Genomic DNA, 25,004 nt, shown 5'->3' on the forward strand with positions numbered 1-25,004 from the left:
AATGCAGTTACTATAAATAAATGTCTATATTTACTGATATGGAAAGCTGTCCAGGATGTAGTTTGTGAAAAAGGCAAACTATAAAACAGCATGTATGACATCACCCTAGTTATCACACATTGCATATACATGTGCAGAGAGATGTCGGAAAGCATCAAGAACAGTGATGATCTCTGCCTATCTTTCTGCGTTATTTTAATTTTTTATAATGAATGAATTATTTTTATAAGCAGAAGTAATAAAGATGTTTTCTTTTGAAATAAAAACTTAAATAGAATTATGATAAGTTCATATACAGAATTTTCTTTAAATTTGCATATAACAGCATGCACAGTGTGATCATCTCTCTCTCCACACACACAAACACACACGTACTCAGGAAAACCATATGGAATCACATATCACAAATCATTACTGTGGTTAATGTTGAATGATATTATGAAAAATTTCCCCTTCTTTTTTATAGTCACAACCACCAAGACAAAATTATAAAAAGACTTCTACTTTGGAGGGGAGGAGCCAGCCAACCTTATATTAAGAAAAAAAATGAAACCATAATTTTATCAACCAATTACATCAATTTAATTAATTTTCTTCCTTTCTCCCCATGTGCTAAAAATCGTTTTAATTGTAGTGCATATTAAATATTATACTCTAGTTTTTCACCTCAATGCACGTACGTTTTCCATGTTGCCAAAATTATTTTAATTACTACTAAATATTCCATTAAGTTGATACAGTTCAATGTACATGACTGTACCTATGTTGACTGTACACTCAGGTTGTTTCCAGTTTTCAACGGTATAAATAATCCTGCTCTGAGAAACTTCATATACAGAGCTATTTTTTCCTCTTGCAATCTTTTCTCAGGGATAAATTTCCTGAAATGCGCTCACGGACTCAAAGGTGATTACCATGCTTGTGTATACCTGAGACTTTGTTCTTAAGCCATGTGTGTCTTTGCGGATTTCCAGAGAGAGATAACTGGGATCAGAAGTCAGAGTTCTACCAACAACTAGGTGTGTGACCTTGAGCAGCAGCTTTAACCCCTGTGGGTCTTAATTCTTTTAACTTAAAGAATTGGATAAGATGACAATAATAGTAATAAAGATTTCTTCCATTTATTTAAATTTTTTATGGCTTTCCAATACTGCAAAAATTCAAAAGACCAGATGTAAAGTCTAAAGCAAGTTCCAAAGTAATGGCTCAAAAATGTTTTAAGGAATGAAAATAATGTTGATGAGCCCTGCAAGGTTTCTTTAAAGGGAACACCACTAATTTGGATGTTCAATTTGAGGCACATTTATTCAAAAGAAAAGGAAATTTAAAACCCCGTAAAATCAACCCCCATTATTTTAGGGTGGAAAAGACAGAGAATTAAGAAAAGGAGAGAAAGATGAGGGCCTACCTGACTCCATATATTTAGCTGTCTTCAATGCGAGTTCAGCCATCTCACTTACGCTACCATTAGCACCTCAAGGGCATTTCTGGATGGCAGACTACACACTGGTTAAGGAACTAGGAGATAAGCTATCTTTCAACACAGGCTGCACAAACTATTTCCACAACTATTTTATATGCACTGTCCATCTGGGTTTCGTTCCCAGATCTGCCACTGGCTGTATGGTTTTAGGCATGTAACAACTTCTCTCCGCTTTAGTATTCTCCTCTGTAAAATAGGGATAATAAATAGTAGGTATCTTATAGGTACCATGTTCTGAAGAGAGAATCAGATCCTGCCTGTTAATCCCTTAGCATAATGCCCAGAAACACAGAAAGGCCTCAGTAAATGTTAGCTGCAATTAGCTTTAATGTCTAAAATAGGGAGGTCCTCAATCTTTTTCTTTTTTGTCTTGAAATTGCCACAGTAGCCATGGCTTGTGACTGTGGGGAATGGAAGGAAAAAGCCCCTCAGTGGGTGGGGGGTGGGTAGGTGTTATATGGAATATCTGAGAAAAGGGGTGGAGGTAGCACGTGTACTTTGAAAACTCCCAATGAAGACCAGCCACCATCCCTCAATAAAAATGATGTATACAGTATGTAATTTCTTCCATAACCATCTTGACTTTAGGCAGACTATGATATAAGAAGTATTAGTAAAACAAAGAATAAAACCCCAAATAAATCTCTCTATAACTAAGTTGCCTGGTCTTTACCTTCTGCCTCCTCCAAGTCTTTTTTGTTGGCTAACAGGATCTCATCTCGCTGGTCCGTCAACAGATCAGCCAGATGATGGATAATCTCTGCTCTCTAGGAAAAAAGGTAAAACATTAAAACAAATAAGCAAACATGTTACCCCATAAAGAACGCACACCACACTTTTAAGCCTACTCTTCTGAGTGTGCCAGGCCTTGCTCCTAAATCCCAGCCGTCAACGACTGAAACCTCCTTACTTCACTCATTCGTTTCCCACCACTGCTCTCCTCATTTTTCCTTCCTCTCTCACTACTAACCTCCCCATTTCTTCTCACTTTTCTTCCTCTTTTACCACTCTTGATCACGATGATTAGCAAACCACAGCCTTGTGGTGGGGGAGAGGGTATGATGAATTATTCAGTTTGCCCATGAGACAGGCCCAGCACTTTGAAACAGCATGACATACACATCTCACCTATTTAATACCACCAGCTGCAAAGCTGATTTCCCAGGTAAGTTTTTGCATCTAGTTCTTCTTTTTCGACAATTATTTATTAAATGAATTCAGTCAAAGGGGAAAAACCCAGTCCTGGATGCTGGAGGAGACCCCAATCCTTACCCACCTAGATAAGGAAACATGGCAAATCAGAGTAGTGATTACTAAAGGAGTAAAAGAAGTGATTTAATAGAGAAGCTAGGGTTCTCCTGGGCTTTCCTTTTCCTACTTGTAGTTATTTTAAATTTTCTTCTCCCTTCTCAGGCCAAAGTACTCCCCAGAAGAAACCTATATACATCACTTTCAAATCCAGCCCTAACACCACAACCCTTGGGAAGCCAGCACCCTGCTTCCACCCGACCTTCTCACACTTCATCCTGTCTGCTAATTCAACTGACTGAGTCACTGTGGACAGCGCAGGGCTATGACACGGAGCAGGCTCTGAACTTCCATCTTCTAGGTAATCTTGGTGATTTGGATGAGGTGGGAAAAGTTACTTTCCTACATTTCCCTGCTCAGTATGTGGCAGGATTTGGGAGCCTCTCTGGTCTCATGAGTTTCATGATGCTTTTGATCAAAACATCATAGTGATGCAAAGCTACCTTAGGCTTCAAGCCTATAAAAGACAGAAGGGAAAATGAAATTTAGAAAAAGAAAAAAGGCAGAACAAATCTGAATCAGAGTTGTAACTCAGATCTAACTCTACGGGACTCGAGGAATAAAGGGGGAAACAGCAGGCTTGACTGTGCACTAAACCTCACAGTTATGACTCACCCTGAAAACTAACAAAACTATCAGCTAGGGTTATTACCTGCTCAGGTTCCAAAGTGGCCAACATCCTTCCGCCTGATCGAGCCATTTCTCCCTGCTGCTCCACGGTCGGGCCTGCAAGAACATTTGCAAACATCAGCTCACTGCCCCCTCACTATCCCAGACATGCACGGGCTCCTTGCAGGCACAGAGCACACGCTCAGGGTCTTGGCGTGCTTTTTTCACATCCAGAGATCACTCTGACCAATAAACTGGCAGAAGAGCATACCAGATTAACTCAGGCAGAAACACAAGAACCTGTCTGCATTTTGGGGGCAGACAATATGATTTATGTCTTCTAGAGCTCTTCTCAATTCCACTTTGGCTTACATTTTCTAATGTGTTTGCAGTTCTGAATGTAGATTATATGGCAGTGCTATCTTTGTGAACACCTGAAGCACATACTATTTCTTATGCATCTTTGTATCTCTAGTGTTCATTAGTATCTGGCATCCAGCATGGGCCTAGCAAATGTTTCCTGAGAAAATGGACGCTTATATTCTTTCACTTAGGGATGTTAGTGAGAACAGGAGGCCTAGTTAGGCAGGTTAGATAAGTTTTACAAAACCAAAGTAGAATCCAATTTTGCAAGCAGTGTTCGAAACTATACCACATTTCATAATGTTAGCACGTGTAAGCTCCCCTCCCAGAGGGAGAGCTCAGTCTTCAGCCCCATCTAGGCCATGGAGTTACTAGCAATCATCCACAGACCATGAAGAACTACTTACCTGCAGGCTTTACTTCGGAAAAGAAGGTGCCAACTTTCTTTCCCTCCACAATGTCTGTGATGACATGCCCAGACACCTTCGGGTGGGTCCCATTGGCAATGACCACAGAAGTACCACCTTGCAAAGCCCAGAGGGCTGCTTTCACCTAACGGGAAAAGTTAGATCCATGGATGAGATTCAGACCTTTGCAGGGTCTAGGGCCCTGCTCTTTAAACATGCAAAAACATAGAAAATACAACGTGATATTGAGCAATTTAATTATCTGTAGGAAGGTTCTGCACAGCTCAGAAGCTCTCAAGACACGCTCAGCCCGTGCACCCTTCCCAACCCAACCCTGGCATGTGTTGTCTAAAGATAAACCAATCTGCCCCTTGTGCTCAGCGTGTTCTCTAAGACTCTCTAGTACTGGGATGCATAACTTCTACATTTGACTTATTGTGCCAGCTTGCAGTGTCCAGCTTGCTGCTTGCCTGGAATCTGATCATGAGTACTCTTGGGCTTTTGTACCTGGGGTTCTTGTCCTCCTCTCTGCCATTGCTACATATGATTCTGTACCTAAAGGGTATAACTTCTTAGAACAATTAATGGGAGAGAAGAACTTTTAAAAGGTTTCATCAAGAAATATTTGAGCTCTGGGGCTTCCCTGGGGGCGCAGTGGTTGAGAGTCCGTCTGCCGATGCAGGGGACGCGGGTTTGTGCCCCGGTCCGGGAAGATCCCACATGCTGCAGGGCGGCCGGGCCCGTGAGCCATGGCCGCTGAGCCTGCGCGTCCGAGCCTGTGCCCCACAACGGGAGAGGCCACAACAGGGAGAGGCCAGCAAAAAAAAAAAAAAAGAAAAAAAAATATTTGAGCTCTAATATTAATACTTAGAGGATTTATGAATTATGAAAAAATATAGACCCTGCCCTTGAGGAGGTTATAATATGAACACACGCTTAATATATTAATAAAAATACATAGAAAGACATGACTAAATATAGGTACACGATATGCATTAAACCTGTATTTAGATATGTGTATCTTTAAGTGTGTATGTGCATCAGCCCTCAATTACAAAAGTAAGAAGGATAAAATACAGTTTGGTTTTTAAATTGTTACAGGCAATAAAGGCACCAGATTCTTACCTTGGCTTCCATGCCACCCATTCCCACTCTGGACTTGGTTCCAAATGTCACGGACTGCTGATCACCGGGATAAAATATATCAATGAGCTTTGCATCATCTGACCCTGGGGGGTTGTCAAAGAGGCCTAAAAAGTGGACAAGAGTTGGTAATGCTGTTTAGCAGAAGTGAGCAACCCCCAAGACAGACCTCCACAGGGACCTGCCAACCATAACTACTCTGTACTCAACTCATCCAGATAAATTCTGCTATTCCACCAGCTCGAACAAGAAAAGAGGTCAAGGGATTCGTGGAGTCTACTCACACTGAAAACCAGCTCCGGGAGGACGCACCTTACATACTTTTATAACTTTGCCTGATAAATGAATGTTTGCCAGCATCAGAGCACAGCCATATCCCTGGCACAGAATTTACTGGCCCTGCCCACAGTTTACAGGGAAGCTATCCTCACCTTTGCCATTTCTACTATGATGCTGAACCTTAAGGATGCAACTGAAAAAGATGAGTGGCTTTTGCACAAACAGTGCAACAGCTGTATACTGTTTAATGTGACTCTTTCCAAGGGCACGACATATGAAACAGGTTCTCATTAACTCTCACAGTACCTTTTGAAACAGTCACATTATACTCCCCACATTATGGGTAAGCCTTTCTGAAGGTTAGGCTGAGTCAGCAGAAGAGCGCATGACTCTTGGCTTTCAGTCTGGATTTGTCACCACAAAGCCTGTGTCCTCTTTATAACTGAGTAGCGTGACATAAAATAAGAGGTACACAAAATGTTACATGCATACCATCTGAGATTAAAAATCTTCACAATTTCACTTCAGAAAAGAAATGTGTCTGAGCCTTAGAAGGGGAAAAGAGGGCCTGAGAAAATGGAGTCATGTCAAGGTCTAAGGGAGACACAGACAGGGAGGAACTGCTAGTAGTCAGGAACTGGCTGAAGGACATTTTAGGCAGTGATGTTTTTGGTTTTTAAATTACTGCTTTTCCTGTGCTAAAGTATACCCCTGTGCTCCACTGTTCCAAATCATTTTTTAAAAATTAATTAATTAGGGCTTCCCTGGTGGCGCAGTGGTTGAGAGTCCGCCTGCCGATGCAGGGGACGCGGGTTTGTGCCCCGGTCCGGGAAGTTCCCACATGCTGCAGGGCGGCTGGGCCCGTAAGCCATGGCCGCTGAGCCTGTGCGTCCGGAGCCTGTGCTCCGCAACGGGAGAGGCCACAACAGTGAGAGGGCCGTGTACCGCAAAAAAAAAAAAAAAATTAATTAATCAATTAATTTTTGGCTGTGTTGGGTCTTCGTCGCTGTGCACGAGGTTTCTCTAGTTGCGGACAGCGGGGGCTACTCTTTGTTGCAGTGCACGGGCTTCTCATTGTCGTGGCTTCTCTTGTTGTGGAGCACGGGCTCTAGGTGCGCAGGTTTCAGTAGTTGTGGCACATGGGCTCAGTAGTTGTGGCTTATGGGCTCTAGAGCTCAGGCTCAGTAGTTGTGGCACATGGGCTTAGCTGCTCTGTGGCATGTGGGGTGTTCCTAGGCCAGGGCTCGAACCCGTGTCCCCTGCATTGGCAGGCGGATTCTTAACCACTGCGCCACCAGGGAAGCCCTATTCCAAATCTTTAACACAACCGTGCTATGTGCATCCTCTCTAGGAGAGTAAGTGAATCAGAGCAGTGAGGACATTAGTGTCCAGTGCACAACAAAGTAGTGCAAACCACGAGCAGCAATTACAGGGAGAGAGAAATAACCTCTCACAACCCCTATCCGCCTCAACCCAGCACCCCACAGTTCCCAGGGTCTTCTGCTGGGTTCATCTCAGAAGGCACTATGCTATGAGATCATGAGTAGTACTGGACAATTCTAAGGCAAACCCCCAGAGATGCCTAGGAGTTCCTAGCATTCTGATATTCTGCCTCCTCCTCCTCTTTATAGCAGCTCTCAAACCCACCAAGAGCATATTTAAGATTCAGATATTGTTCTAAAAATCAATATTCAGTGGATAACTAATCAGAGTGAAAAGCACAAGCCTGCCAATGACCAGTTTTGGTGTTTGAGGCTGCATTAAAACTAAGGTTCACTAGAGTCTAGTTCAAGTTGGATTTTATATATTGATCTCTCAAACTCATATCCTTTGCCTTGCTAGGCAATATAGGAGAGAAGAGTGTAGACTTTTAAACTGAAAAGATTTAGATTCGAAACCAGCCTCTGCCAAGTACTAGCTATGTGACTTTGAATAAACCATTTAACTAATGTGAACTCAATTTTTAATTTCTTCATCTGAATAATAGGCTAACCTACCCACTTTGCAGGGTTGCTACAAGGGTGAATAAATTGACATTTATAAAGCACCTAGCACAGTATTTGTACACATCAGAAGTTGAAAAAAAACCTTGTGACTAACCAAAATGCCTTGTTCTCCAGAGTGGCTTGCTCTTACCCCAGCTTAGTTGTTCCTATCCTGAGACTTCAAATTTATAGTGAATAAATATGGTACCAAGACTTCATACAGGTAAAGATACTGATCTGTAAGTATGATATCTCTGACCCTCCACGTGTGCAGGAGACAGATCACAGCACTGGTACCTGCCCCTGCCTCCACCAGGCAGCCCCCTGCCCTTCACTTATGCTGCTGAAGCGTAAACTGGGGAACAAGTCCTGCCATATTAACCTGCCATGGGTGTGGGCAGGGAACTAAATAGGTTTTTCTGACTTCCTGGGAATGTAATGGGGGAGGGACTTTTGGGATCCTGTAGGTTTGGCCTATTTTAGACACATCTACCATATCTATGGGTCAAAATGTAAAACGGGAACAGCTTAAGAAAGTGAGAAGAGTGAATGGAGAGCCAAGTTGGAGCCAAGAGGGGCCCCTCCACAAAGAAGGCGAAAGCACAGAGGAAAAGAGTAACACAGAAGAACACAGTGGCCACACAGCCTGGATTTTCTGCAGTGGCTCCGATTTAAAATAATGTGTCTTGTGATTTACATTAAAACTAAAAGTGATCAAGACCCCAATGAGGTATCACTTCACACCCATGAGGATGGCTACAATCAAAAAGGCAGATACCAAGAGGGAAGTGTTGGTGAGGATGTGGAGAAACTAGAACCCTCATACACTGCTGGGAAAATGTAGAAAGGTGCAGTTGCTTTGGAAACCAGGCTGGTATTTCTTCAAAAGGCTAAACATATGATCCAGCACTTCTACTCCTAAGTAAAATAAAGAGCATCTTCACACCAAAACTTGTGCACAAATGTTCAAAGAAGCATTAGTCACAATAGCTTAAATGTCTATCAGCTGATGAGTAGGTAAATAAAACGTCGTATATCTATATAGTGGAATATTATTTGGCAATAAAAATAAATGAAGTACTAATATGTGCTATAATATCAATAAACCTTGAAAACGTTAAGTGAAAAAAGCCAATCACAAAGGCTCACATACTGTATGATCACATTTATATAAAATGTCTAGAACAAGCAAATCAACAGAGACAGAAGGTAGATTAGAGGTTGCCAAGGGCTGGAGAGTTTCAGGGGAAGTGAGGAATGATTGCTAATGGGTATGGGTTTCTTGATGGGGTGATAAAAAATGTTCTAAATTGTGGTGAGGATTGAACAACTGTATGAATATACTAAAAATCACTGAAATATAAATTTTAAATAGGTGAATTATATGTTACGTGAATTGTATCTCCATAAAGTGGTTATAAAAAAAAATTAAAGTGCCTGGAAGTAACAACATTTCCGCATTCAAACTTCATCTCCCAGACCACCCCCACCTTCTTTTGAATCATAAAACCCTTTTCGGACCATATGGCTCAGAAAATAATGGTCCATAGTTAAAAAGATCAGAAGCACTCAAACAAAGAGGGGAACTCACATGCTCACACATATAGTATTTAAAACAAAGACTGGATAAAAAGAAAAGGCATTACTTTGTACCTTCTACATCTGAAAGAACAATTAAGAGGTCAGTCTTCATTTCCACAGCCAGACGGGCAGCCAGGCTATCGTTATCTTTAACACTAATAACCTAAAATGCAGGGAAAAAGTCGTGAGCTTTGCAGTTCAAAAAGAAGTTCACGGAAGTACTCAGCTAGGCTCTGGCAGGAAAAATTAACAACCCTGAGTATGTGCATGACAGCTCTCACAGGCCTTTCAGTTTGCAAAACACCATGCCTGCTGGCAACCCCCTTTCCAAATATGCACCCTTCTATCCGCTGACATACACAAGCCATGCTCACAGCACCACCTTAAATCACTATTGTGCCTCACCCAGTGGAACGAAACCCCCTGTCTTCAGAAAAGCTTGCAGCCACTGCTCCAGGATGCCAGCTTCTCTCCCCATCTCTCCATCTTGTTTATGCCCAACGTCCGGTGTTAGTACATGCAGCATAGCATGGCATTAGTGTCTACAGCATTCTCAACCCTCGGTAATACTTTACCCACATTTACCCCCTGGAGATCACTATTGGGTTCTGCTGGGGGCACAACAGCATCGTTTGTGTTGACAATGGGGACGATGTTCATTCGGAGGAGCTCATGAAGTGTCCCATTGAGGTTCCGGCGCTTCTGCTCATCGTGGAAATCCAAATTGGTCACCAAAATCTATGGGGATATATGTATATGTATAGCTGATTCACTTTGTTATAAAGCAGAAACTAGCACACCACTGTAAAGCAATTATACTCCAAAAAAGATGTTAAAAAAATAAATAAAAATAAAAGGGTTAAAGAGATTGAAAAATGCAGGAGACAGGAAAATGATGAACTTCCGAGGAACAGCATCCAAAGGATGCTAAGAGTACAGAAGTTAGACTTTAGGTTCCTTGGATCCCGTACAGTTCAGAATGGAACACACATCTTTGGAGACTTATCCAATTCTTTTGGAGATTGGAAAAAAGTTAGAATCACCTGGAAGATTTATTTTAGGATGCTTAAGACTTTTGCAAAAGTACTTTAATCCTCAGAGAGCTATGAAATCTCGTCCATTTACAAAATTAAGAAAATGAATGTATCTACTTTAGAGGGATACTGGAGGGAGTAATGACTGCCATAAATTTCTAAAATATCTTTGTATCCCAGCATCTGATTCAAAGTCTGGCCATACATAGTAGGTGCTGAAACATGTGGTGAGTGAATGAATGAATGGTTACTCTGCCTGGAAAATGTATTAAACCACAGGGAATAGGGCCATGTTCCTGTTTTTGCTCTGTGGCGGACCACTGCCAGAGTCAGCAAAGACACGGTCAAGTGGGATGAGTCTGAGAGGTTTAGGGAGGTGAGTCTTTAGTCACAAACTGAAAGAAGGGCTGACAAAACTTCGTTCAGGGGACGGGATGCACACAAGCTGCTCAAAGGCAGAGTGGAGAGCCAGGTGTGGGGGCCGGTTAACAGCTCCACTCCCCGGCCTGAACCAGGGTATTAGGCAATGTTTAGCAGGAGAGAAAGATAAAGGGGGGTGACAGCAAGAAACAAAATGGTAACAAACTCCGAAGCTCAGGAATAAATGTTTCAGTGAAATCCCTGCAACGTTCACGGAACAGGGTTCTTGTGATGTAGGGCAGCGCTGAAGTAGGAAAAGGCTGGAGGCGGATGGCCAAGAATTCTTGGAAGGTACTGAAACAGTCCAAGCGGGAATGGTTAAGCCCTGAACTAGGGTCTGGCTATGGTAACTGAGAAGATGACAGCAGCCTTAATAATACGGAAAATGTGGGCGAAGAAGACAAAATGATAACATCACCAAGGGAAATAATTTACTCACTCATTTGATAAAAAAGTTATTGAGTACCTCTGAAATGCCAGACCCTGTACTAGCTGTTGGGATGGAGAATAAAAATGTTGATGATTTGGGGAAGATGGAACGGGTTAGATCATGAATGTCTTTTCAGAAAAGTTTAGCCCTGTAGGAAAAAGGCCTGGGACAGAGGTGAATATATAGATCCTGGTACTGGTGGTGGAAGGTCAAACAATAAAAGCAAACACGTGTGTGTAGGAGAGGCAAGCCGGAGGTATAAAGGTCCAGTGAAAACACCTGTGGCTCCAACAGCTTAACAAACAAGACATGGGAGACAGGTGACCAGAGAGAAAAGTATGTGCTTGGTGAAGGGCAATCTGTTAGGATGCAAATAAGTTTCATTTCTATGAATGAAAAATAGCTGTTGTCCTTGTTTAAGTCTTTAATCTGACAAACAATTTATGGGAGATTTTCAAAAGCCCCTGATAATGGTCTTCAAAACAAGATTACTAAAGAAAACAAGGAACCACAGGATAAGGTGCAAAGGGTACAGATTTCTTACAGATCAGATCATGGGGAAGGCAAAGGTGTGGGAGTGAAGGGGCCCCTGGATGAAGGCTTGCTGGAAACTGGAGGGCACAGAGCTCTTTTACATCAATATTAATAAAAACAACGGCTAATGTACAGTATTTTTAATGATACTTTCACTAAAACAAACAAACGAACAAAAAACCTCAAGAGTATCATACCTGGGAAAAAACAAAACAAAACAAAAGCATAGCTCCTGGATCTAAGTTTCCTCACCTGGCTCCATGCACTTTAAAAAAAAATAAAGACTAAAATTGTTGTTGCACCACGGAGGAAAAAAGAGCTGATAATAAAAGGAGACAAAAATTGAGATTTCCATTGCATTTATGTAACCGAAAAAAAAAATCTAAGATTACAGAGAGTGGGGTCCCAGCCACAAACAAAAGGGTCCAAGTCCATGCCTTTCTGTTTCAGCTCCCTTACTCAAGGACACTCTGGTATAATACCAGACCGTCACTGCGGATAACAACTTAAAAATGACGGAGAGGGACTTCCCTGGTGGCGCAGCAGTTAAGAATCCGCCTGCCAATGCAGGGGACACGGGTTCGAGCCCTGGTCCGGGAAGATCTCACATGCCGCGGAGCAACTAAGCCCGTGCGCCACAACTACAGAGCCTGCACTCTAGAGCCCGTGAGCCACAGCTACTGAGCCCGCGTGCCTAGAGCCCGTGCTCTGCAACAAGAGAAGCCACCACAATGAGAAGCCCGCGCACCGCAACAAAGAGCAGCCCCTGCTCGCCACAACTAGAGAAAGCCTGTGCACAGGCAGCAACAAAGACCCAACACAGCCAAAAATAAAAAAAAAAAATTTTTAAAAATGATAGAGAACAGAAAAAGTGATAGGAAATGCAAGAGGCAAACCTGAAAGGATGTATACATAACATCATCTGTGTATAATAACATCTGTGTAAATGATAGGATCAGAGGCAGCAAACTTGAAAGTAACTTGGGGAGTAAGGTTTTTTCAGTTGTTTTGTGATATTTAGAAGTTTCTATTTAGTGTGTAGTTGTATAGCTGATTAAAAACACAACTGAAGGGGCTTCCCTGGTGGCCCAGTGGTTGAGAGTCTGCCTGACGATGCAGGGGATGCGGGTTCGTGCCCCGGTCTGGGAGGATCCCACATGCCGCGGAGCGGCTGGGCCCGTGGGCCATGGCCACTGGGCCTGCACGTCCGGAGCCTGTGCTCCGCAACGGGAGAGGCCAAACAGTGAGATGCCCACGTACCGAAAAAACAAAAACAAAACAAAACAAAACACAACTGAAAAAATTCTGGAAATTTAGGTAAAAAAGAAATAATGTAGAAGAAAGTTCTAGCACATTCAGGGGGGAAACCACTAAAAATTTTTAAGTTCCATGAGGACTAGAACATGGCTGATTTGTTCACGGCAGTATCCCCAATGTCTAACAGACTCCTTGGTACACATGGTGCTCAATAAATATTTGCTAAATGAATTAAAAACCAACCAACCGGGCTTCCCTGGTGGTGCAGTGGTTAAGAATCCACCTGCCAATGCAGGGGACACAGGTTCGAGCCCTGGTCCAGGAACACCCCACATGCTGCAGAGCAACTAAGCCCGTGCGCCACTACTGAGCTGAGCCTGTGCTCTAGAGCCCGTGAGCCACAACTACTGAAGCCCGTGAGCCTAGAGCCCGTGTTCTGCAACAAGGGAAGCCACCTCAATGAGAAGCCCGTGCGCCGCAACATAGACCCAACACAGCCAAAAAAAAAAAAAAAAAGGTAAATAATTAAAAAAACAAAAAACAACCAACCACCAGCAATTCCCTTCAACACTTAGTAGGTATCTATTATATAAGGCAACCAGGTGCAGAGAGAAACAAGCCAGCTGAAGTCAAAGAAGCCAATGAAATAAAGATATCTAACCTATCTCCAGAAGTATCAGTACTTGTAGTAGTCCTAAGAGTTATCTGTATAATAACAAGAGCTAACACTTACTGAGAAAGAACTATTTAACAGACATATTAAATGCTTTTCATATATTTTCTCACTGAGCCCTTCCAAAAACTCTTTGCAGTAGGCATTGATGACATCCTCATTTTTCAGATGAGGAAACTGAGGCACAAAAAGGTTAGACTTAACAACTTTCTCCAGATCTCCCAACTAGCAAGTGGTGAAGCTGAGACTGTATCCTGGCAGTCTGGCTCCAGAGCCCTGCTCATATCACCTTGCTCCATGGGAATCACCCTCACAGGTCCCACACCCCCCTTGTGGAGGTCAGCCTCTCACCTGGGCAGCGCAGATGCTGTACTGGGTAAACATGGCTTCATACAAGGCCATCAGCCCACTCTGTCCGGCGGCTGCACAGGCTCGGGCTTCTAAGACTGGAATTGCCTGTAACATGCCAACAGACAAGGTGTGGCTGGGGCGAGGGAAGGGGGCCTGAGGACCCTGTTATAGGGGGTGGGGAAGCCGCACTTACCATCTCCTTCAGCTGGTTCTGCCCCGAGTGTAGGGCCTGCCGCACGCTCTGAGACAGAAGGATCTCATGGCGCAAGCGTTGCTTGCCAAAGGCTACAGCTCCACTAGTCACCAGCATCATCTCTCGGCCTTGATTCTGCAGTACTGACACCTGACATTGAGGAAGGAAAAGGCACAAGTCCTTGTAATATCTCTTTCCTCTCATCACAAGAGATTCAGGTAGGGTGGACTAATGAGTGGATCCCAAACGCCGGTTTACAGACTGGCTCTGCAAGTATCACCCAGGTTGTTTGGTAAAAATACAGAGTCCTACATGCTTCCTCGAATCTGATAAGTAGATGGCAGATAGAAATGAGAAGTTTTTAATAAGGAGATTCCGGTGTGTGCAGGTAGGTTTGGCAACCACAGGACTTGAAGATATGTGGAGGAGTCTATAATGCGGAAGATCCAGTTGTTTCAGGAAATAAAGCCCAGAATACAAGTCTGGAGCCAGGAATTGCAACATAAACTTAGCAGATGGCTTCTCAAATTCTAAGGCGTGACCTGGGGAGACAAAGCTGTTTCTGGGGCATGTCTGATTCTCATGCGTTGCCTCTGGCTAGACCAGGGACAGTGCTGTTCCATTGTGTCTGCCTAGAACCAGTTTTGGTTACTTTGTTTCCCACCTAGGACGGGCCCACATGAAAGAATCAAAGATTCAATATTCCTAGCCTGTCCATTCCTCCTGATGCTTGAACCTATAACCTAGCTCAGGAACTCGGAGACAGCTATGATAAACCATGATCTAAAAAAAATAACTTATCATCATAGAAAATTTTATACTTAACCAAAGTGGTAAGAATCGAACTACAAAACCCTATGTACTCATCACCCAGCTTCAACAACCACCTCTCATGGCCAATTTCTCACTCTCCAATATTCCTTTTATAGCTCCACCATTATTTTATTTTAATTATTTATTTTAAAAAAATACTATAAATATGTATTCATTTGGCTGCACCGGGTCTTAGTTGCAGCACGTGGGATCTTTACTTGAGGCATGTGAACTTTTAGTTGTGGCACGTGGGATCCAGTTTCCTGACCAGGCACTGAACCTGGGCTCCCTGCATTGGGAGTGCACAGTCTTAGCCATTGGATCACCAGGAAAGTCCCTCCACCATTATTTTAATACAAATCCCAGGCTCCAGACACATTATTTCATTTGTAAATATTTCAGAAAGCAATTGCTAAAACAGAGGGTATATGCACACATCCACAAAACCATTATTATCTAAAATATTTCAATAATTTCCTAATATCAAATATCTGGTCAGTGTTCACATTTCCCCAATTTTTTCAGCTTGCTAAAATTAAGATGAAAATTAAGCCCACACATTACAATTAGTTGAAGTGTCTCCTAATTTACTTTTAATCCATAGGTTCCTCTCTATAATTTTTCCCTTGTAATTTGTTAAAGAAACTGGGTTATTTGTCCTTTAGGGTTTCTCAGCCTTGACTTTCCTGCTTCTGTCTCTGTGGTATAGTATTCTATTCCTTGCAAACTGCGGTTAGGTATGCAGGCTTGATTTTTTTTGTCAAGAATTCTTTACAGGTCATGGTGTCCATCAAGGGGATACATAAGGCCTGACTGTCTTTCTTTTTGTGATGTTAGTTACTGTTGATCATCATCACCAAGACCTATTAATTCATTAGGGGCTATAAAATGCTGACATTCTAATTTGTGCATTTCTTCTTTATTTACAGGCTGGGAAAATTCCATAAAGGGAAACTTTCCTTCATTAAATATTTGGCTACCTTGAGGTATGGTTTGTATATGAAAGGCAGCACAGATATGTGTCTTTTTCCCTTTATTTACCAGTTTCCAAAATGAGTAGGTTCTCTAGAATCCTTCAAGATGAACAATGAATTTTTTTTAACTATAATTGTGATTCATAGACTTAAACATATTTCATGTGTTTAAATTCAGTGCAGTAATTATTGATGTTCAGATATTCCCATCTTTGACCAATGGAAGCCTCTTTAAGTCAGCTCCTGAGTCCATCTAACATGATCAGATGCCTTGGACAAGACAGTTGACTCCATATGTTAGTACTGCACTGATCTAGAAAACTGTTCCTTAAGGTCCAGGGGTGTCCCCAGAAGGAGAGCTGGCAACCTAAGCAACCATTACCAGGTTCTCCCCACTGTCTTCATCAAGTTTCTCCTTTGCTCAAAATCTTCAATCTTCCTCCTAGACTGAACCCCAAGTCCTCTACCTGGTTTCAAAGCCCTGCCTAATGGAATTATACACATTCTCCCTGATGAGATCACCACCACTCCTCTCACCTCCTCTCTGGCCCATCAGCATGCCATACTCATTCCTGCCTTTGTCTCCCACCTGGAAACTACTTGTAGAGCCTCCCCGTCCCCAGAACCGTCAGGCTACAAAATTCCAGGGGCACCATTCACAATGTGCACTTAGCAGCATGGAACATTTCCCCTCTGCTGGTGCAAATCCTATCAGTCACAAAGGCCCACCCTGAGTCTCAGCTCTCCTAGGAAGTGCCAAGAATGACCACACTCTCATTTGACCTTCCCACCTCTGGACCTGTCAGTCACTGTCATTTGTGCCCTCTCATTTGGATATTATCTGTCTTGAACAATCACCTAATTATTTTGGGAGTCCCAGTCTGGCTCCCCAAGGGCAGAGACAACCGTTAGAGGTCTGTTATGGCCCTCACAATGTAGCCCTTTGATAAATATTTGTTACACTGCATTGATCTGAGGGACTCAATCTGAAAGGCAGATTTGATAATAATTGCTTAGCACAGAAAATATATGAAGAAAATTCCATCAAGTTTCAGGTTAGTAGTTTTCTAATACCAACTCCAGCAAAAATTTTTTTTTTTTTTTTTTTTTTGTGGTACGCGGGCCTCTCGCTGGCTCTGGACGTGCAGGCTCAGCGGCCATGGCTCACGGGCCCAGCCGCCGGACCGGGGCACGAACCCATATCCCCTGCATCGGCAGGCGGACTCTCAACCACTGCGCCACCAGGGAAGCTCCAAAATTGTTTTTTAAAACTGAAAATACGGCTATGGAAGATAGAGCTGAATTACAGCTAGAATGGAAAAGCTCTAGCTTTATCTCCAGGATACTTGGATGTTTGGGTTTTTTTGACTCTTGGTCAGGGATTGGCAAACTATGGCCTGCAGGTCAAATCTGACCTGTGCCTGTTTTTGAATACAAAATTTTATCAGAACACAGCCATGCTTGTTCATTTATGTATTGTCTAAGGTTGCTTTTGTGCTACAATGGTAGCTGAGACAGAAACTGTACAGCCTACAGAGACTAACATATTTAGTATCTGGCCTTTTACAGAAAAAATTTGCTGATCCCTGCTCTTGGAAAAGATAAAGGTAGTGGGATTTGCGATGTGATAAAGTCCAAAACTCCCATGATGACCCCGAAGGTCAGTTTCTTTACTGATAAACTATCAGTGGTCAGCCTGGTTTGACTCCATGGCCAGTGGGGCATAAAGTTCCCACTGAAAACTGCTGTGAGGCCTTCCAAAGCCAAGATTCCTTGCACAGATCTTTTGGTGATTCAGTCTGGAGACAGAGTGTGGTCTCTGTGCAAATAAAAGACCCTAGGGGGTGGGGGATGGGCTTGTGCATAGGATGTCTCTCAGACCCTCAATGCTTGCTTACACTCCCTCTGTGGCCTTGTATCCCTTTGCCTTTAAATGAAAGCCTTATATGGGTATTCTCTGTGGAGTCTGGTAAGTCCTTTCACTATAATCTGAACTTGGGAAATCTTTGCAATGATAGCTCATACTTATTTCAAGATTTCTAGGCTAACTAGAAAAGATAAAGCCCAGCAAAACAGGAAAAAAAAAAAAGCTCAATATTCACACAAGTCCATCTGGGTACTCAACCCTGACAACATATCAATCACCTGGGGAACTTTAAAAACACAGATGCTGGGCTTCCCTGGTGGTGCAGTGGTTGAGAGTCCGCCTGCTGATGCAGGGGACACGGGTTCGTGCCCTGGTCCGGGAAGATCTCACATGCCGCGGAGCGGCTGGGCCCGTGAGCCATGGCTGCTGAGCCTGCGCGTCCGGAGCCTGTGCTCCACAGCAGGAGAGGCCATGACAGTGAGAGGCCCGCGTACTGCAAAACAACAACAACAACAACAACAACAAAAAACACAGATGCTTGAGCCCCATCCCAGAGATACTTATTAAATGGTTGACTGTGAAGCCCAGGCACCTCCAGGCCTCTCAGGCGATTCTAATGTGCAGCCAGGATTAAGAATCACTGACATACACAGCTAGTTCTCACTAAGAAGCTTGAGGGATGAACTGCATGAAATCAACTCCACTCCTTGACACCCCCTCTGCTTGCCCTGGGATGCTGTCTCCCAGTGGCACCTTCATCAGGAAACAGAGTTTTCAGACTGGTTTGAAATCTATTGTTCTCAAATCAGAATTACTTTTACGAGCTGAGAAACCTGAAATGACAGCTTAAAAAGCAGATTTTGTTTTAGTTCAGTTGAATTTTCCATCTTGGCAATTACCTGCTCAACAATAGATGCCAGGCGCCCCAGTGCCAGGCCACATTCATCCCCTCGGGTCACCACGGCACTTCCGAGTTTCACCACGATTCTCTTGGCATGCTTCAGCTCACTGCGGTGGGCAAAAGACTTGCCATGCGCACGACTGAGGGGTACCGTGATAAAGGGGATGTTGCTCCAGGAACGAACATGTCTGATGGCTGAAGGCTGGACACGACCTGCAGCCCCCGAACAAAGTCAAATGCAAGAAAAAAAGGATAGAAATACACAATATAATTTCTCATTGAAAATATGCATGCAAAATAGTAACCAGTTTGGCCGCCAAAAAATAGCTTTATCATTCTTAACTAAGTAAAACCAGTATCAAAAGACACACCGATGTAGCATGTTTTATTCTAGTATTGTGTGGAGTCTGTACCCAGTACACAGGTGACAGGTACACTCAAGCACTGCTGGTCAAGAATTTTTTTTTTTTTTTTTTTTTTTTTGCGATACGCGGGCCTCTCACTGCTGTGGCCTCTCCCGTTGCAGAGCACAGGCTCCGGACACTCAGACTCAGCGGCCATGGCTCACGGGCCCAGCCGCTCCGCAGCATGTGGGATCTTCCCGGACCGGGTCACGAGCCCGTGTCCCCTGCATCGGCAGGCAGACTCTCAACCACTGGTCCACCAGGGAAGCCCTGGTCAAGAATTTAAACGAAACATTTCTCCCTGAAGACATGTTGGCAAAATATATCAAAAGCCTTAAAAATGTTCACAACTTTGATCCAGCAATTCCATGTTCAGAAATTTATTCTAAAGAACATATCAGAGATGGAGACAAAGAGATTTATCAGCAGGCTATTCATCAGTATTATTTATAACAGGAAAAATAGAAGCAGAGTAAACGTCCAAGAAAGGGCAGAAAGATTTAAATACTTTTAGAATTTTCAATAACATAGGAAAATGCTCATATGTTAGTTTCACATACATGTCTAAATGCATAGGAAAAGATAAATAAATAAAAATATTACTATTTTATCTCATGATGGGGTTATGGGTGATTTATTTTTCTTCTATATTCTTGTTTTGTTTTCCAAATGTATGCAGTAAAAATGCATTGCTTTCATAATCAGAAAAATATGTGTGCTTTTAAAGAAACCACATCGCTATTAAAAACAGTGAGTCTGATTAACTAAGACAATACAGAACAAAGTAACTGGTATTAAGTAATAAAAAATCATAGCTAATCTCCCTACAAATTGCCTGTAACAATGATGAAAGAAACTGGAGCACTTTCTGAAGGGAAAGTAACGTTGGAGTCAGATATTTCTTTGTATCCCTTTAGACATCTGCCCCTCATCAATTCTGTTCTGATTCTTTTTTCTTGTAACACGGAACAAAATTTCTAAGAGGCAAAGCAAAAACGAAAACAAAAAACCAAAAGAACCCCCACCAAAACGAGAAACCAACCTTGATTAAAAAGCTGAAAATCTAACAGTCCCGGCTGGATGTCAGGCACTGATCCTCTTAACCACTGCTGACTGCCTTCCCCCACAACAAGTTCCCTAGGTATCACTACAGACATTAATAAATATTGGAATGAGTTACTAAAGTAATCATTCCGAGCCACCTTTCAGACTATTCTTCTATAACTGTATTACTACAGAGTAACTTCCTTCACTTGAATCAACCGTTAGCACCTCCCTTTATATTTCCAGACAGATTTCTCAGAATTTCTCTACCCAGTGCCTCTAACGCCTGACCACTCTGACCCTTCCAGCTGTAATCAAGCACCCGCTGTCCCTCCGCTGCAAGAACGGTGGGTAAAGCAGGCAGAATCCTATTCTCACAGACGAGAAGAACCCTGTTCTCCTCCCTCTGCCTCCTTCCCGCACAAACCTGAGCAAGAACATTTTAAATGAAGTCATAAAGGGTCTTTCCTTCTCTCTTAAATAACTGTTTCTTTAAGCGACAATGTTTCAAGTCTGCTGCAGAAATAAGACAGACGATGGGGTCTTTTTTAACAACAGGCTTGCAGTCCAGTTCCCAGCAGACAGCTGCACAGTAAGCCCGTCATCTGGGATAGAACTGGGGCTTGGCACCCCTGCTATGGGCTGCCCTGTTCCTGCTGGGGGAGCCCCAGGGACGAAAGCACCGGTGTGTGGTAAGGGCCGTTCTGTGGAGAGCTCCCTTTCTCCATCAGGCTCATCAGTATAGGTGCCCTGGCCCCACCTTCAGGAATATTACCCTAAGCAATGCACACACCTAAGTGTACGCTTAAAAGTTGTACCCATATAATAGTTCTGGCCTCGCTGACCTGGTGGAGGGAGGGGTGGTAGAGGGAGAGACTTACTCCCCTGGAGTTTGGACCTGGGATCATCAGTGGCTGTATGCAGAGCTCAGAGCTGCACCCAAGTATCACGTGTCTCTTTGACAGCTGTCAGAACTAGGCCTGCTGCCTACTTTTCTTTCCTGTGTTCTGCAGGGCATGTCCCGGCCTGGCAAAGTGCTGAGCATGGGTGGGCAGCCTGAGAGGGAACCTCAGGGACATAGGTGGTGGCAAGCAGGTCAGTCCTACCAGGCCAGACTAGCATGAATGAAACTCCTGATCCGCAGTCTGTATCAGCAGAGGAGGATGGTGTGGCTTGGTGCCAGGCAGTCAAGGGTCATTCTGGCAGCAGGCAACTGGGTCACTGCAGATCAGGGCTGATAAGGTTCAAGAAGAGGCCACATCTATGAACAAGGTGTGTTTTTGTGGCAGCGTGACATACGGGATCTTAGTTCTCTGACCAGGGATCGAACCCACACCCCCTGCGTTGGAAGCACGGAGTCTTAACCACTGGACCACCAGGGAAGTCTCTGAAAAAGGTTTTAAGCAAGTAAAAGCTCAGTCATATCCAGTGGGTTCTGCACCAAGGAGAGCTCCATGGGGTCCAGGGCTTTTCTGGGTTTCCTATTCAACAATGCTTTCACCCTCCCAGATTGACCCTATCTTTCTTGAGGGCATTTTTTTAATGTGCTGCAGTGTATTGTACATTTTAGGGTCCATATGAAGGACTAGAAGGCCTTGATTAGTTAAGAAAAATCCATGGCTTCTGGATGGGTAATCTCTTCCCATCTTCTAAGGAAACTTTAGGCTCTAAGTCTCAAAGAAAACACATCTCCTCCTGTTAAGGATGAGGGGATACCGAGGTATATGTGTATGCAAATGTGTTAGGGGGAGGGGGTTGTCCATATTTCTCAAAAGTGCCATGGGTCACACTCCAAGGGAGGAGAAACCCTTTAGCTTTTCAGCATCAGAGTCCTAAATCTCAGTAATAAATGAGGCCGTGTTCCAGGCCTGAACAGGAAGGAACCCTGACATGGCTTCTATCTCTCTTCCTGGACTTCCACTTCCCTCTGTTTGTATTTCTATGCTTTTTCACTTTGCCTTTTCAATTTATTTTGTGCTCTTCTGCTTATCATGGTCAGTGAACACGGGGTTCCAGAAAAATCTGGATACAAAGAAAAATCTAGGGATAAGATCAGAAAGTGCCTCCTTCTGTGAATGAGTCTAATGAGAATAAACAATAATATCAACAATAAAAATACTGAAGTGAATATTTACTATATACCAGGAACTGTGTTAACTATTCATGTACCTTATACAGAGGCAGAGGATATATGAAAGGACAAGTGTAGGCTCTGGAGTCAGACTCCCTGGGTTGGAATTTCAACTCCTTCACTTACCTGCTGTTATCTCATTGATCTCATAAGGTTGTTGTGGGGAATGAAATGAGTTAATGCACAAACAAGGACTGGCACAAAGTAAACCCTCAATAAATATTAGTTGGTATTATAAAAAAGTGTTAGCTATGGGCTTCCCTGGTGGTGCAGTGGTTAAGAATCCGCCTGCCAATGCAAGGACACGAGTTCAAGCCCTCTTCTGGGAAGATCCCACATGCCGCGGAGCAAGTAAGCCCATGCGCCACAACTACTGAGCCTGTGTGCCACCACTACTGAAGCCCACGCGCCTAGAGCCCATGCTATGCAACAAGAGAAGCCACTGCAATGAGAAGCCTGTGCGCCGCAATGAAGAGTAGCCCCTGCTGGCTGCAACTAGAGAAAGCCCATGCACAGCAAGGAAGACTCAACACAGCCAATAAATAAATAAACTTATTTTAAAAAAAAAGGGGTTAGCTATGCCTATCATCATCATTATTGTTATCATCATCTTCCTGAATTCTCATGAGTTAAGACTCATGAGTTAGGTATTACTATGAATTAGTTATTATTATTATTAGCTTCATGTTATAAATAAGGAAACTGAGGTTCAGACAAGTTGAGTAACTTACCAACATTACCAGATTGGAAAAATGGCCACAATACTTGAAGCTTCTCCCATTAACAGGTGGAGTCTATTTTCCCACTCCTTGAATAGGGGATGGCCCCATGACTTGCTTTGACCAATACAATGTAGCAGAAGCCTAACTTTGTGTAAATTCTGAGCTTAGGCCTCAAGAGACCTTATCACTGCCATGCTTGCTGTTCTTGGGAAGCATCATGTGAAGAAGCCATGGATAGCTTGCTGGAAGATGAGAGGCCATGTGGAACAGAGATGACCTATCATCCCAGCAGATTCTCCCCTGGCCCTCAACAATCAACCCTGAGCCAATGAAGAGCTGACAAGGACACGGAACCACTGTGTAGCTGAGCGTGGTCCAAAATGCCGACTCATGGAAATGTGACTGAAATCCATAGCTGTGTTCACTAAGTAAGTAGCAGAGATAGTTTTCAAACACAGGGAGCCTAGTCCCAGACCCTGAACTTTTAAACTTTACACTCTTCTTTACATGAATAGGAAACAGATTTTTCCAATGGTGATAAGCTTGATTAGCTGATAAGCAAGTCCTCTTGCAGTAAGGTTTTGAGACACACTGTTGATAACATTTAGGTGTTATCAAGAGATAGGCAACTCAAAACATCATAAACAGGCTTTCAACAAATGGTGCTGGAACTAACCTCTAGATGCAAAAAAATGAACCTCGACCTAACAATCACACCTTATACAAATATTAACTCAAAATGGATCATGGAGGGAGTGCTGGCTACCCAGAGAGGGAGGGAGCAGGCAGACCCCAGCTCACAGCAGCTGTCTGGACACCTTGAGTTTTGGAGTGGGGAGCACTGGTTACTGTGAACTTGGACCCCATCATGGTAGCCTTTCTCAGGATGCTCTTTCTTTTGTCTGCCCAGCCCTGGAGTACGGTAGCAGCAGGGAATAGTTGCTTCTCTGCAACGTTGTGTTGATTCATGGAAATTCTGATAAGAAAACCTGGGAGCCTTGACATTCACAGCACACCACCTTCTATGGTGTGATCTGTGCCATCACTGTGAGGGGTTAAAAAAATTGGGGGACTGGCACTTCTGGTCAAACTATCGGTGCTTAGCAGCGTTCTTCATCAAGGGTCTTGGTGCTCTGGCCGGGTGTCAGCCCTAAGCCTCTGAGGTGGGAGAGCCGAGCTCAGGACACTGGACCACCAGAGACCTCCTGGCCCCACGTAATATCAATCAGTGAGAGCTCTCCCAGAGATCTCTGCCTCAACGCTAAGACCCAGATCCACTCAACGACCAGCAAGCTACAGTGCTGGACACCCCATGCCAAACAACTAGCAAGACAGGAACACAACCCCACCCATTAGCAGAGAGGCTGCCTAAAATCATACTAAGTTCACAGACACACCAAAACACACCACCAGATGCGGTCCTGACCACCAGAAAGACAAGATCCAGCCTCATCCACCAGAACACAGGCACCAGTCCCCTCTACCAGGAAGCTTAACAAGCCACTGAATCAACCTCACCCACTGGGGGCAGACACCAAAAACAACGGGAACTACGAACCTGCAGCCTGCGAAAAGGAGACCCCAAACATAGTAAGTTAAACAAAATGAGAAGACAGAGAAATATGCAGCAGATGAAGGAGCAAGATAAAAACCCACCAGACCTAACAAATGAAGAAGAAATAGGCAGTCTACCTGAAAAAGAATTCAGATTAATGATAGTAAAGTGATCCAAAATCTTGGAAATAGAATAGAGAAAATGCAAGAAACATTTAACAAGGACCTAGAAGAACTAAAGAGCAAATAAACAATGATGAACAACACAATAAATGAAATTAAAAATTCTCTACAAGGAATCAATACCAGAATAACTGAGGCAGAAGAACGGATAAGTGACCTGGAAGATAAAATAGTGGAAACAACTACTGCAGAGCAGAAGAAAGAAAAAAGAATGAAAATAACTGAGGACAGTCTCAGAGACCTCTGGGACAACATTAAACGCACCAACATCTGAATTACAGAAGAAGAGGAGAAAAATAAAGGGACTGAGAAAATATTTGAAGAGATTATAGTTGAAAACTTCCCTAATATGAGAAAGGAA

The 25,004-nt window shown here is 43.4% G+C and overlaps 1 protein-coding gene across 1 annotated transcript in view; it reads right to left on the reverse strand.

Moving 5' to 3' along the window:
• Window positions 1–18,818, reverse strand: part of ALDH18A1 (aldehyde dehydrogenase 18 family member A1) — a 31,730-nt gene extending 12,912 nt beyond the window's left edge. The window contains exons 1-9 of the mRNA XM_007471596.1: window positions 18,604–18,818; window positions 14,051–14,200; window positions 13,858–13,962; window positions 9,738–9,896; window positions 9,231–9,321; window positions 5,296–5,420; window positions 4,171–4,315; window positions 3,444–3,517; window positions 2,157–2,250 (exon numbers count right to left, since the gene is read on the reverse strand). Coding sequence (XP_007471658.1) covers window positions 2,157–2,250; window positions 3,444–3,517; window positions 4,171–4,315; window positions 5,296–5,420; window positions 9,231–9,321; window positions 9,738–9,896; window positions 13,858–13,962; window positions 14,051–14,170 — 913 coding nt within the window. The 5' untranslated portion in view covers window positions 14,171–14,200; window positions 18,604–18,818. The remainder of the gene's footprint in view (window positions 1–2,156; window positions 2,251–3,443; window positions 3,518–4,170; window positions 4,316–5,295; window positions 5,421–9,230; window positions 9,322–9,737; window positions 9,897–13,857; window positions 13,963–14,050; window positions 14,201–18,603) is intronic.
• Window positions 18,819–25,004: the final 6,186 nt, after the last annotated feature.

The sequence above is a fragment of the Lipotes vexillifer genome, unplaced genomic scaffold (genome assembly GCF_000442215.2).
Source record: "Lipotes vexillifer unplaced genomic scaffold, Lipotes_vexillifer_v1.1 scaffold325, whole genome shotgun sequence".
Taxonomy (NCBI): Eukaryota; Metazoa; Chordata; class Mammalia; order Artiodactyla; family Lipotidae; genus Lipotes; species Lipotes vexillifer.